General features: G+C 48.6%; 5 protein-coding genes across 5 annotated transcripts in view; 4 read left to right on the top strand and 1 right to left on the bottom strand.

Annotated features, from left to right (window-relative positions):
• LOC128270054 (phosphoinositide 3-kinase regulatory subunit 4-like) overlaps window positions 1-171 on the top strand; it is a 3,126-nt gene extending 2,955 nt beyond the window's left edge. Inside the window, exon 3 of the mRNA XM_053007461.1 lies at window positions 154-171. Coding sequence (XP_052863421.1) covers window positions 154-171 — 18 coding nt within the window. The remainder of the gene's footprint in view (window positions 1-153) is intronic.
• Window positions 118-5,242, top strand: LOC128273163 (phosphoinositide 3-kinase regulatory subunit 4-like). The gene is made up of 4 exons (XM_053011090.1): window positions 118-312; window positions 379-559; window positions 697-4,700; window positions 4,784-5,242. Exons 1-4 carry the CDS (start codon window positions 215-217, stop codon window positions 5,208-5,210), a joined length of 4,710 nt encoding a protein of 1,569 aa, XP_052867050.1. The 5' UTR covers window positions 118-214; the 3' UTR covers window positions 5,211-5,242.
• Window positions 5,243-8,017: 2,775 nt separating this feature from the next.
• LOC128273123 (uncharacterized) lies at window positions 8,018-12,311 on the top strand. The gene is made up of 4 exons (XM_053011044.1): window positions 8,018-8,184; window positions 8,260-8,335; window positions 8,818-8,985; window positions 9,062-12,311. The coding sequence occupies exons 2-4, from the start codon at window positions 8,284-8,286 to the stop codon at window positions 11,692-11,694; spliced, it is 2,853 nt and encodes a 950-aa protein (XP_052867004.1). The 5' UTR covers window positions 8,018-8,184; window positions 8,260-8,283; the 3' UTR covers window positions 11,695-12,311.
• LOC128273112 (poly(ADP-ribose) glycohydrolase) lies at window positions 11,688-14,354 on the bottom strand. Its single transcript, XM_053011033.1, has 3 exons — window positions 14,169-14,354; window positions 14,019-14,078; window positions 11,688-13,928 (listed from the first exon to the last, which is right to left on the bottom strand). Exons 1-3 carry the CDS (start codon window positions 14,221-14,223, stop codon window positions 12,406-12,408), a joined length of 1,638 nt encoding a protein of 545 aa, XP_052866993.1. The 5' UTR covers window positions 14,224-14,354; the 3' UTR covers window positions 11,688-12,405.
• A 575-nt stretch (window positions 14,355-14,929) lies between these two features.
• On the top strand, window positions 14,930-15,585 carry LOC128268977 (uncharacterized). The gene has a single exon (XM_053006303.1). The coding sequence runs from the start codon at window positions 14,988-14,990 to the stop codon at window positions 15,435-15,437; it is 450 nt and encodes a 149-aa protein (XP_052862263.1). The 5' UTR covers window positions 14,930-14,987; the 3' UTR covers window positions 15,438-15,585.
• Window positions 15,586-15,948: the final 363 nt, after the last annotated feature.

The raw sequence follows: 15,948 nt of genomic DNA, 5'->3' as shown, positions 1-15,948 counted from the left end.
ATGTCCTTCGCTTGTATTTTATGTAGGCAAAGTTCGGCGGTACTAGATGGCAACTAGCTTTAGTGTTATTCGGGGAAAACTCGCGATATGGCTTGATCCATTGTCGTTTCAACTATCAATCCGCGGACGTTAAACAGCGTATTTTCAACACAGACCAATACATCATTGTAGTGTACCCCTCCGGAGCTCCGCGTCCGGTGCCGTTACCGACACGATGGGCAATCAGCTGGTGGCGTTGGCCCCGTCCCAGATCTTCCCGGTAGAGCACTACCTAACTGGAACCTGCGAACTCGAGCTGCAGTTCGAGAAGAGGTGAGTAAATGGGCGGTCGGATGATCGTGTCCTAGATGATAGATGACCACTTTTCCGTGTCCCCAGTATGGGCAGTACGCGTTTTATGAAGGTGGCTAAGGTGAAAGTCGATGAAGGACCGGTCGTGGTAAAGGTGTTTGTACGGCACGATCCCTCGCTGCCTCTCGAACAGCACCTGGAGCGGATAGAATACATCAAAAAGCATCTCGCCAACGCGGTCAACTGTCTGCCGTTCCAGAAGGTGTTGGTAAGTAGGGCCTGCAACCCAGAAAGCATGCAACCGAATCATGAGGTTAGGCGGGTTCTACGGAAGGAACTTGCCAATCTGTGTTCAATAACCTTCTCTCTAAATGCCATCTGTCTTCCTTCCTTCCGCCCCAACAGACAATGGAGAAATCGTGCCTGATACTGCGCGAGTTCGTGAAACACAGTTTGTACGATCGTGTCTCGACGCGACCCTTCCTCACGCTGATCGAGAAGAAGTGGATCACCTTCCAGATCCTGTGCGCGCTGCATCAGTGCCACAAGCAGCACATCTGCCACGGGGACATCAAACTGGAGAACATACTGATCACCTCGTGGAACTGGGTACTGCTGTCGGACTTTGCCTCGTTCAAGCCCACCTACCTGCCGGAGGACAATCCGGCCGACTACAGTTACTTCTTCGACACGAGCCGGCGCCGCACGTGCTACATCGCTCCGGAGCGGTTCGTACTAGCGGGCAGCGGCCCGGAAACGGTCCACCCGAAGGACGGTCCGCTCGTTGGCGACGGGCAGTCATACTGCGGTGGCCAGTTGCTGCCCGAAATGGATATCTTCTCGGCCGGGTGCGCCCTGCTCGAGCTGTGGACCGAGGGTACGGCACCGTTCGAGTTTTCCCAGCTGCTTGCGTACCGGCGCGGCGAGGAGGACCTGGTACACCGGCACCTGGCTGGCATCGAGAACGGGCGGCTGCGAGAACTGATCCGCTCGATGCTGTGTCGGGAGGCGGCCGGTCGAAAGTCGGCCGAACTCTACCTCGACCAAGAACGGGGCCACCTCTTTCCCGTGTACTTCTACGCCTTTCTGCAGTCGTACCTGCAGATGTTCTCCACCGTGCCGGTGGTACCGCCGGACGAGAAGATTGCTCGGCTGCACGCTGACATTAGGCAGATTGTGCAAATCCTGACCGGTGGCACCCGACAATTCACCACCACCAGTGACAGCGCCCTGGACCCTGGTGCGTGCGGTGACGGACCCCCCAACAAGGAAGGTCCCGAAGATGGGCACGATAATGATGGGCTCATCCTGATCACAAGCGTCGTGACCGCGTGCATCCGTGGGCTGTGCTACTGCAAATCGAAACTGCTGGCCCTACAGATACTGCAGACACTCGCCGAGAACACCACCTCCGAAACGATCCTTGACCGCATCCTGCCGTACATCCTCAACCTAGCCCAGGACGCCGAGCCGCGCGTCCGTGTGTCAGCCCTAAACACGCTGACTGCCTGTCTGCAGCTCGTGCGGCACCTGCCACGCAGCGACGCTAACGTATTCCCCGAGTACATTCTGCCGGCGATTGCGCCACTCGCCACCGACAGCTCAACTTACGTGCGTATGACGTACGCGAAAAATATCGCCACCCTCGCCGAGACGGCGGTCGGTTTTCTCGAGCAGTCGCAGCAGATGTGCGAACTGGAAAACGTACCGCCGCCGCACTACGAAACCGAGCTGAGCGCACTGCACGAGATGCTCCACCAGACGGTGCTCGCGCTGCTCACCGATCCGCAGTCGACGGTAAAGCAAACGCTCATGGAGTCGGGCATCACCAAGCTGTGCGTATTTTTCGGCCGCCAGAAAGCGAACGACGTCATTCTATCGCACATGATCACCTTTCTCAACGACAAGGAAGACCGCAACCTGCGGGGTGCCTTCTTCGGGTGCATCGTCGGTGTGGCGTCGTTCGTCGGGCACCACTGCTCGCCGATGCTCGTACCGCTGCTGCAGCAAGGGTTGACCGATCCGGAGGAGTTTGTGATTGCCAAAGCAATTCACGCCACCACGCTGCTGATCGAGATCGGACTGATCCAAAAGCAGGGCACCATCGAGTTCATTGGCGAGTGCGCCTGTTACCTGAGCCACCCGAACCTCTGGATACGTCACGAAGTCGTCGAGCTGATAGCGACCGCCGCCCGCATCTCGAGCTCGGTGGACGTGCAGTGCAAGGTGAAGCCATCGATAGCGAACCACTTAAAGTTTCCGCTCATCGACATCGAGGCCCCGGACCTGCTGCTCGATGCGCTGGTACCTCCGGTCTCGCGCCCCATCTACGATGCCGTGCTGCGCGCCCCCGACATCGGTCAGCTGATGAGCGTGTTGCGAAACCGAAAAGCCGCCCGCTATCATCAGACCGGCCATTCCGCCGTTGCGCCGGATGCCGTCATCGAAGTGCCCGTTGCGGTGAGAAACCTATTCCGGCGGCTCGTAACCGACGGGCTGACGGCGGCAGTCGAAGCGCAGCTGCTCGCCATGGAGACACATCTGGTCAAGCTGCACCGCTACAAGCTGGCAGCGGAAACGCGGCTCGTGCCACCATCGGGTTGCATCGTGCTCGACTACTTCCCGGATCTGATGGAAGAGATTTCGCTGGCGGGCGGTGATGTCGCCCAAGACGTTGGGAAGGCTGTTGCTGCCGAAGCTGCTACGGCCGTCACACTGAAAGCCGGTGCTAGGCGACTGGTACGCAACAGCGAATCCGATAATGGTCCCAACGGTTACCATGTGCTGACCACGGTCGAAACGCAGCTGCTCGCCATGGAGACACATCTGGTGAAGCTGCACGGCTTCAAGCTGGCACCGGCAGCTCGACTCACGCCACCATCCGGCTGCATCGAACCCAACTGCTTCCTGGACGCCATGGATGAGATATCACCGACAGTGGGCAGTGATGTCACACAGAGCGTTGGGATTGTCCCTTCGAGAAACGGTGTTAAGCAACTGGTACGCAAAGGCCAGTCCGTCAATAGTCACAATGGGCAGCATATGCTGATCGCTTCATCGAAAGTTCGTTCGCCAATCTCATCAGCTCGTGAGGCTTCTGGAGCCGGGACCGGTGTTGGACCAGTGGCGGTTGGCAGCAGTGGTTCTGGTACCGCCGGTACGCACGCACCCACGATTCCAACCTCGTCCTCAGCAAGACCAGTGGAGTACAGTATGCCCGAGCGCACGACCAGCTGTACCGGTGTTGCTGGAAGTGGTACCAATGGTGGTGATGGTGGCGGTACCGGAACGGCGGCCCAAGACCGAGTGACCAGCTGTCGGCAGGAGCTGGACGCACTGGTATCGAAGTTGCGTAACCGGTATGCTACCTATCAGCACCATCGTGAATGGCGCGAATCGAATGCGGTTACACCGCCCCTTCCAACGGGCTGGACGTTGGGCGGGAAACCCGTCGCACACCTGCAGGAGCACCAGGGAGCGGTCAGTCGGTTAGCGGCGCTAAAACCTCATGCTGGGCCGCTCTTTGCTAGTGCCTCCATCGACGGCACCGTGCGGCTATGGGACTGCAACAAGCTGGACGGCCAACAGTCGGTCAACAAGTCACGCCAATCGTACCACGCCCGCACCCCACTCCATGCGGTGGCCGCCTGCGATGCCGGCCAATCGTTGGCGGTAGCCGGTAGGGATGGTACGCTATTGCTACTGAAAATCGACACCAACTCGAGCAAAATGGCACTGCAGCAGGCGCGCCACCTCGAGCCGGACGTGCGCCAGCTGAGCTGTCCGTTCTGCTGGCCAAATGACTACGACGGCCCGGTGGTCGAGATGGCACCACTCGAGACACACGGGGCGCAAAGCGTGATCGTGTACGCTACCCTGTACGGCACGCTCGTCGGCTGGGATATCCGCACACCCGACCCGGCCTGGCAACTGCAGAGTGACCTGCGGAGCGGCGTCATCACGACGTTCTGCATTGACCCGACCAGCTCGTGGCTTACCGTGGGCACCAGCAGTGGGAGGCACATCTGCTGGGACCTGCGCTTTCAGCTGCCCATCGCCGAGATCAAGCACCCGAACGATGCCCGTGTCCGGCGAGTCTCGCACCATCCGACGGAGTCATCCTGGCTGGTGTCGGCGCTCCAGGGCAACAACGAGGTCAGCGTGTGGAACATAGAAACTGGCCACCGGCAGCAAACGTTTTGGGCAAGCCCGAACCCGCCTCTTTCGCACAGCAGCGCATCGACGCAGTGTGTTTGCGCGATGGTGCAGGGGATCGTCGACGATCGGCCGTTTCTGCTGACCGGCGGCGCCGATCAACGCATCCGATACTGGGACCCGTTGGATATTGACAAGTGCTCGCTGATTGTGCCGTCGGCGAAGGACTATGCACCGCTGAACATACGTTACGAGTAAGCTATGGCGTGCAGCACACCTAACTCGTGAAACCTAACACTTTTTTCTGTCTTTCGTTTTGTTTTTTTTTTTGGAACAGGTCGCGTCTGATAGATGGGACAAAGGTGATTTCCGAAGATAGTAGCGGCGTCGGCGGCGGGGCTGGTACCGGGGGAAATGGCAGCACGGTCAACAGTACCATCAATAACGCCACCGCGAACGCGAACGCCGCGATCAACACCGCTAACACCACCAGTAGCAGCAGTACGAACAATAACACCACCAGCTTGGTGGCTGAAGCGATTCCGGTTGGTAGCGGCGCCGGCAGCAGCAGCGGGGGCGGTGAACGAACCATGCGGTCGGACAGCGGCCCAAACCGGACCGAAAGTGACGATCCGCGAACCGGGCCGGACATGCCAAGTATAGGTCACAACGACGTCATCAACGACATGCTGATGTGCCGCACTGCAAAGCAAACGTTCCTTGTGTCAGCGAGCCGTGACGGTGTAATCAAGCTATGGAAGTGAAATATGTGCCCCACCCCCCCCCCCCCCCCCCCCCCCCCCGTGGCCTTTTTCCTTATCTTCGTATTCCAAACTGACGATGCAAACAAGAAAATCGTACGCATTTCTTGGCTAATTGGCTAGCAGTTGCTAGCAAGAATTATGTTTTCTGAGCAGGCTTTGAATCTGCCCACTACCATCTTTGTTAAATCGTGTATCGTGTTATATTGATGAAATAGAAATGAAAGCTTTTGAAAATGAAAGTTGAGTTTGTTTTGGTTCAATGTTATAATTTATTACTTAGACTATATCTTTCAAGCGAGACAGAGAATCCAGCTTCGTCGATATCTAGGGATGAAAGTATGAAGTGAAAAAAATGAAACAATTGCAAATATAGCAAACTTCGACACCCGGTGATACACCAGTCGGTAAGGTTCGCCACTGTCACGCAGCTGGCCTAGGTTCAAATTTCGGGACCGGAACCAAGACCGCCATGGTTTCGATTCCATGGTCGGTCATGGTGTGATAGGGGGGTTGGCGCGGGAACAACAACAACGTCCGTAAAAAAACGAACCGTTACGGAGAGCATCAGAGATTAACATTGTCCCTGGTGCAGGATAAGACTGCTCAGCGGTTGTTCCCGAAGGAGAAGAAGTACAGTAACAGTTTACAGTAACTACGTTACTACGTACACTTATTTATACATTTTATTTGAAATGTATCACGACGCAGCCAAAATTCGCCTGATGCTTGGCTTTGACAGTTCTGAATGAACTTTTACCGCCAAATCTACACAAATATAGAACGTGGACAGACGATTTTAGCCTTCAAATAGGCCTCAGTTTCAGAGATAACGTATTCATTCAAGCGAAATTAGAGTATTTTTGCAGGTCTGTGAACAGCCAGTAGTTGCTGGGAACCGAACCTGGCGAATACGGTGCGGGTTGGAGCATTTCGAAATTGAATTTATGTAGTTTTGCCATGTTTTTGATTGACCTGGAACACGGGCAATGTAATACATACGGTCTTAATGAAAATACATTTGTTTGTTTGTCTTATACGCTCGTTTTTTTGCAATTTTGGCCTTCAAATGCCCCAATAATAATGCTATATAATATTCACTGTTGATGGTATTTCCCTTCTCAAGATAGTCGATGAATATTTATATGTTTCACGACGCAGCCAAATTTCGCCTCATGCTTGGCTTTTGACAGTTTTTAGGCCTCGTCTTGCACGCGCAACTAAGTGAATGCTTCGCTTGGACTGAATGAACTTTTAAGCACTCTTCAGACAGCGAGCTGAAAGTTCGGATCAACCAAATTTGTGACCGACGGCTTCACACTGCCGTCGCCGAATTGGGAACCGTCATTTCGCCGCTGTCGTTCGGGGGAAAACATTGAGACACCTTGTGTATTTTAAAACTAATCGAAGACTACTCAATTGAGGTTTTTTTGTATCACGAGCATGCAAAATAATTTTAATTTAATTATTACTTGTAATTCAAACACAAATTCATCATAAAACTGTTTTAATTCTCGCATCAAAACTCAATGTCTTGAACTTGCAAATATAAACACACATAATCTGTCAAAAAACAAAACACCCCGAAATATTTCGCCCCGTCCACCACATTTCCAACTATACGAACCGAGCCCAGGTTGTATATTTTATGACTTTTACTTTCGGCGACGTAACTTAACGCCGTTGCCTGTGTGAAGTGTCCCATACAATCCCATACAAGACAACTCAATTTGCCGTTCCGAACTTTCATTTCCTGAACGCACGTCGGCTGTCTGCAGAGTGCTTTACTGCCAAATCTACACAAATAGCACGTGGACAGACGATTTTAGCCTTTAAATAGGCCTAAGTTTCAGAGATAACGTTTTCATTCAAGCTAAATTTAAGCGTTGTTTTAGGTCTGTGAACAGTCAGTAGTCGCTGGGACCAAATATGGCGATACGCTGCATGTGGGAGCAATTCGAAGTGGAATTCATGTAGTTTTGCCATTGTTTTGATTGACCTGAGACACGATGCTTGCTTGATGAAATAACATTTGTTTCTTTGCTTTATGCGGTCGTTTCTTTGCAATTTTGACCTTCGAACGCTCCAATAACACCGTATTACACCGCAGAGAGACCATAACCTTTCCAGTACTAACCTAAAAAGCGATGAATGCAATAGGACTAGCATGAATGAATGCGACAGGACATTTATGTCTTAGGCTCGGGACATTTCAGCCCATATGTTAGATCACTAAGTCAGCAAACCCAAAGTCGATTTATCTATATAATTGTAAGGAGCTTTTGGGATTTTCTTAAAGAAAATGAACATTAAATGAAACGCTCAAAGTTCGTACGGTGTCAAGCGTAACGGTCAAGGAGCGTCCGTATGTCTACATGTTACCTTCGTAAAGAAACGTTTCAGTTATTTATTTATTACATTTTTAAAGTGATTCTTCCGTAAATTCTGAATGCGCATCCTAAAACGTCATCTGCAGTAAATCAATCCGATATTCACATTGTGCCGTTTATGTTTGTGAGCGCGGTCGAATTTAGGAACACGGTTGAGCTCGGAAACAAACAACTCACAACAGGATTTGGCTCTATCTCGTAGTGAGAAGCGTAAATCTCGGTCGCTTGAACCATCGTGTCGATTGAACCATAATTTCAACTGTCATCACGGACAGGTTCCCTCAAGAGAGGGGAAAATGTCGGAGCTATTGCCAATCAATTGTTGTTGTTTTTGTCGAAATCTACGCTGCACCCGTTTCCTAAAAGCGATTGCTTGGCCATTAGCACAGTGTTGAACATATCGATCCGATAGAAAAGTATCAAAATCGCCGTGTACCAATGTAACACGGTATCTGCGATCGGCGAAGTCGGTGTTACATTCTGGCGTATCGGGGCCTTTTGCCCCGCGCCGATAGACACCAAAATCATGATCATCGACATCGACAACATTGTTACTATACAACAGCAACGAATACAGAAGACAAAAGGTATGCTACCTACGAGGACAAAAGGTACCCGACGTAACATATGAAGATATTCACTCGTTTTGTTTACTGAACAAGGCAGTGAAAACTGTCGCTGACAAGATGACTACGCTAACGGATCTTCAACAGACAGACATGGCTCGATTAGTCCTCAGTAAGTAATGTTCCGTTATTCAACATAACATGCTAGGTAGGGTCGAATAAATGTTCAGTAAAAAATCAGAGAAGTTTAGAAACTTTGTGCGTTTGACTCCGTACCAGGTGTGTAGGCCAAGTTGAAATTATCCGGTTGTTTCGGTGTAGAAAACACATAATCAAGCTCTAAACTATTTAAGAGTTTAAAGATATTTTTATTCGAAATAATCACTGTTCAGTTTATTTTTTTTTTGCAGAGTTACTAACGTATTTCTAAGGCTTTAGCTCAAATGAAAACAATGACATACATTTCTGAGGAATGCATAGAACCCTGTGGGCCACATCTAGAACAATAACCAGACAACTTAAACTCACAGAACTGGCAAAAGAATAACTTTCACAGTTGAATGATTCATAGATTTTCTGACTTTCGTATGATTTATACATTTCTTAGATTTTCTCATTTTCACATGATTTACACATCTTCTGATTCTCAAAAAGCCTACATGTACAGCCAGAAAATGGACGATCTTGCCACACAGTTTTGTCAAAGACATCCTCATTTAACACGTGAACGAGAAAACTTGGATTCGAAGTTAAAGATGATTAACTATTGCGGTCTCACGTTAGAAGAGTGTATACAAAAATCCTCTGCAGATCAGCTCACGTGTAAGTAGAAGAAATGCTGTAATGCCATGCAATCCACGGTTAAATAATGATATGTGGATATTCTACTATTTACCAGTGTACAGGCTGGTGGAAAAGTACGGTCAAGATGCACCTGTTTTACGCGATCCTGCTTTATCATTGCTGGAGAAGTTGGAGTACTTATTAGAACAAGGCAGTGCAAGAACATCGACAAGAATGCACCAAGCAAACGACACTGAGCCTCAACCACCTGCTACGAGCATACGCGTCTTAGAAGATATTTATTTGGGGAATATCCTACAAGACATGAAAGCTAACACAAGCAAGACTATAAATGCAAACAATCAAACGACGCAATCAAACAATCGTCCATCAGAGCAGCTCGTGCAGGGACAACAGATGCTATTGAGTGACGTTCAACAAGAAGACGATCAGGAGGTGTACTGGATACTACAAGATGCGAATGACGATGGTTACCAGTTGGCTTTGCCTGTGGCGGATACGGTCAACAACGAATCGCACACACATGAATTAGCAACACTATCATCGCTGCAGACGGTAGATATTGGGACCACCGTTAGCGACGAAGGCACAAATAATCTGGAGATGATAGAGTTCAGCGAAAAGAACTTTTTATGTTCAAAAGACACTCATTCCTGCGTTGCGACCAATGGTGATACACTACCAGCGATAGTAAGTACGCAGATAGCCAGTACACTTTCTAAAGAGACGCCTCCTGCAATAAGTCGAATCGATAACCAAACACATACCTTCAAGCATGCTTTACCTGGAAAATCAAACTTGTGTTCTGCGACCAGCAATGCTCCGACGCTGACGAGCATCGAAAAATCGTCTTCTAATGAACCGACAGATTGTATAACGGAAACGGCAAAAACGTCACCGACTGTGTCCCGGCAGAAGAGATCGTACGTACGGCGATTGAATTTCGACAAATTTTCACAAGAGCAAAATTCGATAGAAGCTTTAAGGCACAGGAAAGACGTGGGATACGATGGGTGCCATACTAGTGATAACGATGCTCGGCTGAGTCCAAATTCAAAAACTAGTGTCGTTTCGATGGCACCATTTTCGATTTCCTTAGGCGACACGTCTATGAGCATCAGAGTGGAACCATTACAACATAAGCCAATACCATCGACGAATGTAGTTAGCGCAAACGAACTGAAAGCAGGTTCAGCAGGTCCGGATGAGCGACACGGGGATGCTGCATCGACGGAACCGACGGTGCCTGTACTACGTTATCGCAGTGCTGAGGACAACGTTAAAGCAATGGCCGAATGGCAGCGGATTCGGTCTATCAATAGTAACAACTTTGATATTCATTTACGTCGAACATTTGCCGACCAAGAATCACAAAAGCAAGAAGAGCACAGAAAAAAATTGCTCCAACGGAGAAAGTATCCCCGAAAACCAAAGTTGATCTGCAAACCAAAAATCTTAAAAACAAAGCCGAAACGAAATGGGCAAAACAATGGACCCGAAGTAACAACGCTACAAAAGCAGAAAAGTCCAAGACCAATGAAGGCACGAAAGAATGCTTGCAGCGTTGTTCCTAAATCGAGCAAACTGAAAAAACAAAGAGGAATACTAGAGACGAAAAACCTTTGCAATGAACAAGCGCAACCCGAAACGTCCCGCAAAACTCGTTTTTCGCCAACACCTATAAAACGGTGCTCAACTGAAACAGATGCACCAGTTAAAGAAAGCATTACTAACACTGAATGCCAATCTTCATTACCCGTTATTATACCATCATCGCCAGTACTGCCGGCTGCATCGCCATATCTACTAATGGGAACCATTTTTGCGGACCAAGATTTCGACTATTTGAACTCGCCGTGTAAAATTGACCCAAAGACGAACAATCCGAGAACACCGCGCTACCTTGTCAAGGAAAAACCATGCACCATTTCTCCTGAGGCAGAAAAAACCGGTACAACAATAGTAAAAACATCACGGACGGTACCTAACAGCTCAATACCATTTGATTCGAGTACGCTTGAAACAAGCGATGGGATTTCCATCTCCATGAACAGTCCTGCAAGCGATTCAAACATCGTAACCAATAATGTGTATCTTCCTCCCAACAATCCAACCCACAACTACCGTGTTTCACCGACTCACGTAGGTAGTTCCTCCAAACTGTCAACAGATTTACCACTTCAGTCAAGCAGCTTAGACATACACGAATCGAATGTCAACAGTCTGCCTAATGATGTGATCGATTGTCCAGAAAGTACAACTACCGTTGGGACTGATAGTGATGTAACCAAGCGTCAAATGGCCGCTAACAATAGATCGAACGAACATCGTGAAACGATATTTTATTTGCCAATGACACGCAAGCTCGCAGCATCCCCCTCATTATCGATGAGGCTTGAAGAGGACAGAAGACTTGAGGACAGACAACGGTTGAATGGCAAGCACTTGGAAAACGCAACAGCTCAAAAGGCGGATCAACGCAACCAACACAACCTGACGATGCGGTACAGCCTGGGCGAAACGTTTCATTTCGCGCCGATAAGTAATGTAGCAAGCGCCGAAAATCCAAAGATGGGTGTAAGAAAGCGAACATTGAGAACACATTTGCAAGACACCGATCCGATACTGGAAGTTTTCAACGGTGAGGCAAGGTTTACGATTGCATATTCCAGGCTTGCAATACACTTTGAGCAGCAACCGATGCAGCACGAAGCGTCTGATCGGTAGAATCCAGTCCGATCAGCTCGTCACAATTACCGAGCCTGTTGCCGCCATGGAACTTGAAGCCGATTTATACCGACCAGCACGACCGGGTGCTATAGTTACGTAAGGTAGGTTTCGAAACTTATTGTACATTACTTGTTTGTCTTCAATAGGAGTGTGATTTAACATTCACACTATGCTAGTTATTTAAAAATGATCCCAATCCACTGTTGCCGGTGGAGCGCTGTTAAACATCATGGTTTACTCAGTTTTTTAGTTCCAAAAGAAATATTCGATTAAACTTGTATGTTCTGTTACCTGTTATGATCTTCAATAAGCAACGAAAACCATTGAAGTTTAGGTGTCGCATTTTGGCTACCTTTATCGCGACTGTTAGCAGATACGAAACAGATGCAAGAAGTATTAAGGCACGAAATCAAACGGACTATTCGACTATTAAATTTGAAAAACAATATACATAATAACAATACATATACAGCGCTTCTGTTTTTTATTAAATACAAGCCCCTAGCATTAGGCATAATGTTTCGTCTAGCATTTCCCACATGCATTAACAATTCCTGCTCGTAGGACACCATGCAACATGATAAAATAAAGAGTAATAAAGTGAAGTAAAACAATGTCACTGTACAAATTTCAATCGACCTCCAAACAACCTTTTGGCTGATAAAATTATTTCGAAAAATCTGATTCCAACACTAAAAAAGAGGGTACTCAAAGTTCAGCTAGTTGTTGGCGTATGAAAGAAAAGAGGTCCTGATTAGTGTTCCGCTCCGTCTGGTAACGCACGAGAATGTCGTATAGTGTCGCCACAGGTACGCTGTGAGCTGTAAGCACATTATACATTGCAACAAGGTCATCACGTAACTCGGCATCGTCCCATGTGAAGTAGAGCAAAGGACGCTTGGTTATGCAAGCCATCATCAGCTGGAGTAGAGCCTTCAGCTGAACGTTGCCCCCGAACGCACCGCAACCCCAGTTCCCGGTTGCGATACCAGGGACCGGTGTGTCTGCATCGCCGAGCGCGGACTTAAAGCCCACATATGCCTTGCGTAGCTCGCGTCGAATAGCCACCTCGCAATACTGCTGGTCCGGATCGCTGCCCACCTGCAATGCATCCAAACCGACAATATAGCAGCGACGCCGGCCACTCGAATCGCGGGACCGCGTATCGTTATAGTTGCCCCGATAACGGAATGATGCCGCGTAGCTACTGAACGCACTGTACTGTTCCGTACCGTACACGAAATACGCCTCGTTTCTCTGAAGCTCTTCGAACAGAATACGCGCGACAAGAAGCTCCGGATTTATCACAAACCGAATTTCCTCTTGGACGCATCCGGCGCCTATCACGCCCCCTCCAACGCGCGGGTTGGCGAAAATCATCTGTAGCAGCCCGTCAGCGGATGGACCATCGATACTTCCTCCGACGGACACGCGCAACGGCCCGCGCTCTCGGCTGAATGTGGGTGATGTTGCGTTCCACCACACCAGCTTCCCCCGCTTATCTAGCGATCGACGTTCGTACGTTAGGACACCGTTCGGCATACGATTACAAACGCGCCGCAGGTAGTTAAGCAAGCACTTGAGCTTTTGCAATGCGGCTGGTTCTCCTCTGCCATACAAAGCAACGAAGTTAGGATTGCTGAAGCGAATGGTCGGACCAGGCATCTGCTCGTTAGGATTAGGCAGGGTACATAAGAAAGCGTTTGCCAGTAGACAGGCGGCCTGTTCCTGACTCATAGAGACGGCAAGGTTGCTGCCAGCCATAAGGCGGGGCAACAACACGGGGAAGAGCTCAGGTAGCCGCCTGGCTAGCTTCACGATTTTAGGCAGTGTTGTCCCGAAGAAGGTGTTCCGCTCATTTAACTCGCATTGCTTGCCGAGTAGGATATGCAGCGCCTTGAACTGGGTGTCACCGTGCTTTATTGCTGGGTTGTAGGAGCGTATAACTGCCTCAAGCTTCCGAGAGTCAAAGATCGTGTCATCGAGCATACGACATACCCGCGCCCACCGGCACGTCATGCTGTCCTCGAACGCCGATGCAAACCCGAAATCCACTTTCTCCAGCAGCTCAATACGCGGGTGCTGTTGTGGCACGGGTGTTTCAGTACCCTTCGGATTGTAAGGGAGCTGATAGAGCACTATATGATGTTCGGAGCCCTCGATAGGGGCGCAGTGCTCGATCCGATCGGCTTGCTGAAAATGACGAACCTCTTCTAACGAACATGGTCCATCTTTGGAGGCGACAATAGAGAACCACCGTTTCGGAAACGATGAAAAGGAGTTGTTTAAATTAAGGACGCTGGACAACAAAAGTTACTAACCTTTTGACGCGTCTGGTGTAGACGTCGAAGGCGTCGACAATGCTAACGAACATGGTCCATCTTTGGAGGCAACAATAGAGGGCCACCGTTTTGGAAACGATGAAAAGGAGTTGTTTAAATGAAGGACGCTGGACAACAAAAGTTACTAACCTTTTGACGCGCCTGGTGCAGACGTCGAAGGCGTCGACAATGCTAACGAGCACATTATATCGAAATAGCAACAAATGAATGAGAACTTAAACCGCTTTCTGAGTACATTCAAATCAAGTTCCCCACGCACGGGAATAATCCTGTTTATTATTGAGAAGGAAATTAGGTGTCATCAGGGCATCTGTGCTTAAATCTAGAATCGGCCACTGGAACCAAAATAATAGGACGTCATCGTTCTGTCAAACTATGCTCAGAGATCCTAAAATATATAACACATACCGCCTTATTATGAAACTCAAACGGTAACTCAAGCGTTTACTCGAGCGTCATTTTGCTACAGCTTTCTCTTTCTGCCTTCTCTCTTGCTGAATTCTGCTTTCTCTCTTGCCTTCCGTTTGAGTAAATGTTTGAGTTTCATAACAAGGGGGTATGTATGGAATATTTTCAATTTTGTTTAACAACATGATCTATTCTACATGTGAATAGATCATGTTGTTAAACGAAATTGAAAATATTGATCTCTACAGAACTATACCGTTCTTGACATATAACATAATCCAAAAAGGGGTAACCTGATTGAACGCATTCTAACGTGTTATGGGTGTAGTGTTCTTTGATTGGTTGGTATTCGTATGCGGATAATGTAGCTGTCAGAATGTTGCGCTCTGATTGGTTGAAAATTTTTGACGTCATTTTTTTTTTACAAAACTAGGGGAGTAAATGTATTGCTGCAGATTATTAGTCACCTTTTCTAAGAGCAGTCCAACAACAACCAATCAACAATCAACAACAAAATCTAGTCTGCGTAGGATAACAGTAATGTTTTCCTTTTTTAAGAGCAAGAAGCCAAGTCCCGAGCAAACGCCGAGTGAACCAATACCTGGGCCAATTCCGGTTGTCCTCAAGGATGAGGATTTTATTTTTGTTGAACGGCGTGGATCACCGAAGGGCGGACCTGGTGCGGAGCAACCGAGTGGTGGACCTGGCGCCTCCCTACCTGCAAGCAGCAACTCCAGTGCTCTATACCCGGCAGTACCGGAGCGTCCCAAAAGTCCCGTCAACGTTCGGCAACATAATGAAGAAAAAATAGGACACGTCCTGCACGACGTTCCAATGCGCCTGGCAGCCGAGCTTTGTCCTTACACGAACCCCGAAGATACACGGATCCAACTGAACGAAGTTCTGGCTTTCATTTGGCGCAGCACTTCCGGATACGAAACTATGGTCGACTACGACTTTAGTCTGGAACGGAGCGTACTGCAAGACTAAATAGATCTTGCGGTGGTTTCTTTCTTTTGAGCAGGAGTGTTTATCCTATCCGTTGCGGTTATAAGCATTCAACATTCAACGACAAAATTATCCGTGTTGCGTTACGCGATAACCACCTACAAGCCAAATAAAGCAGTGCATAATTGTATATTCAAATCGGAATTTAAGGCGTTTTGTATTTTTTAAATGAACTAAACGTTTTTTCAAACATTCCTTCATGATTCGTGTTGCGAATGAAACGTTTATTCAAGCTCAACTCAAATAGGTTTTACAAATTCCACTCCGTTAAAATATTTCCTTTGGGGCCTTTTGTCGTTCTGTGGCGTACTTGCTTCTTGCCGCCAGAAACGCTCAGTTCATTCCCCCGATCGTGGACTTTGGCCGATTCCGAACCCGTGTCCCGATCGTGTGGAACACTCGATCCAGAACACACGTGTGTTCATCATGTGCGTACTGCAAGAGTTTTTTATTACTTCAATTGAGAGTTATTTATATATATGAAGGGTAATGA

The sequence above is a fragment of the Anopheles cruzii genome, chromosome X (assembly GCF_943734635.1).
Source record: "Anopheles cruzii chromosome X, idAnoCruzAS_RS32_06, whole genome shotgun sequence".
Classification (NCBI taxonomy): domain Eukaryota; kingdom Metazoa; phylum Arthropoda; class Insecta; order Diptera; family Culicidae; genus Anopheles; species Anopheles cruzii.
Note: the sequence above shows the minus strand (reverse complement) of the source record. Positions and strands in the feature narration are given on the sequence as shown.

Coding starts and splice junctions, on each gene's coding strand:
- LOC128268977 (XM_053006303.1), top strand. CDS start 14,988: ATGTTTTCCTTTTTTAAGAGCAAGAAGCCAAGTCCCGAGCAAACGCCG.
- LOC128273123 (XM_053011044.1), top strand. CDS start 8,284: ATGACTACGCTAACGGATCTTCAACAGACAGACATGGCTCGATTAGTC. Junction 8,336..8,817: donor CATGGCTCGATTAGTCCTCA/GTAAGTAATGTT, acceptor ATTCTCAAAAAG/CCTACATGTACAGCCAGAAA. Junction 8,986..9,061: donor CTCTGCAGATCAGCTCACGT/GTAAGTAGAAGA, acceptor ACTATTTACCAG/TGTACAGGCTGGTGGAAAAG.
- LOC128273163 (XM_053011090.1), top strand. CDS start 215: ATGGGCAATCAGCTGGTGGCGTTGGCCCCGTCCCAGATCTTCCCGGTA. Junction 313..378: donor GAGCTGCAGTTCGAGAAGAG/GTGAGTAAATGG, acceptor CCGTGTCCCCAG/TATGGGCAGTACGCGTTTTA. Junction 4,701..4,783: donor CCGCTGAACATACGTTACGA/GTAAGCTATGGC, acceptor TTTTTGGAACAG/GTCGCGTCTGATAGATGGGA.
- LOC128273112 (XM_053011033.1), bottom strand. CDS start 14,223: ATGTGCTCGTTAGCATTGTCGACGCCTTCGACGTCTGCACCAGGCGCG. Junction 14,079..14,168: donor TGCACCAGGCGCGTCAAAAG/GTTAGTAACTTT, acceptor TTGCCTCCAAAG/ATGGACCATGTTCGTTAGCA. Junction 13,929..14,018: donor TACACCAGACGCGTCAAAAG/GTTAGTAACTTT, acceptor TCGCCTCCAAAG/ATGGACCATGTTCGTTAGAA.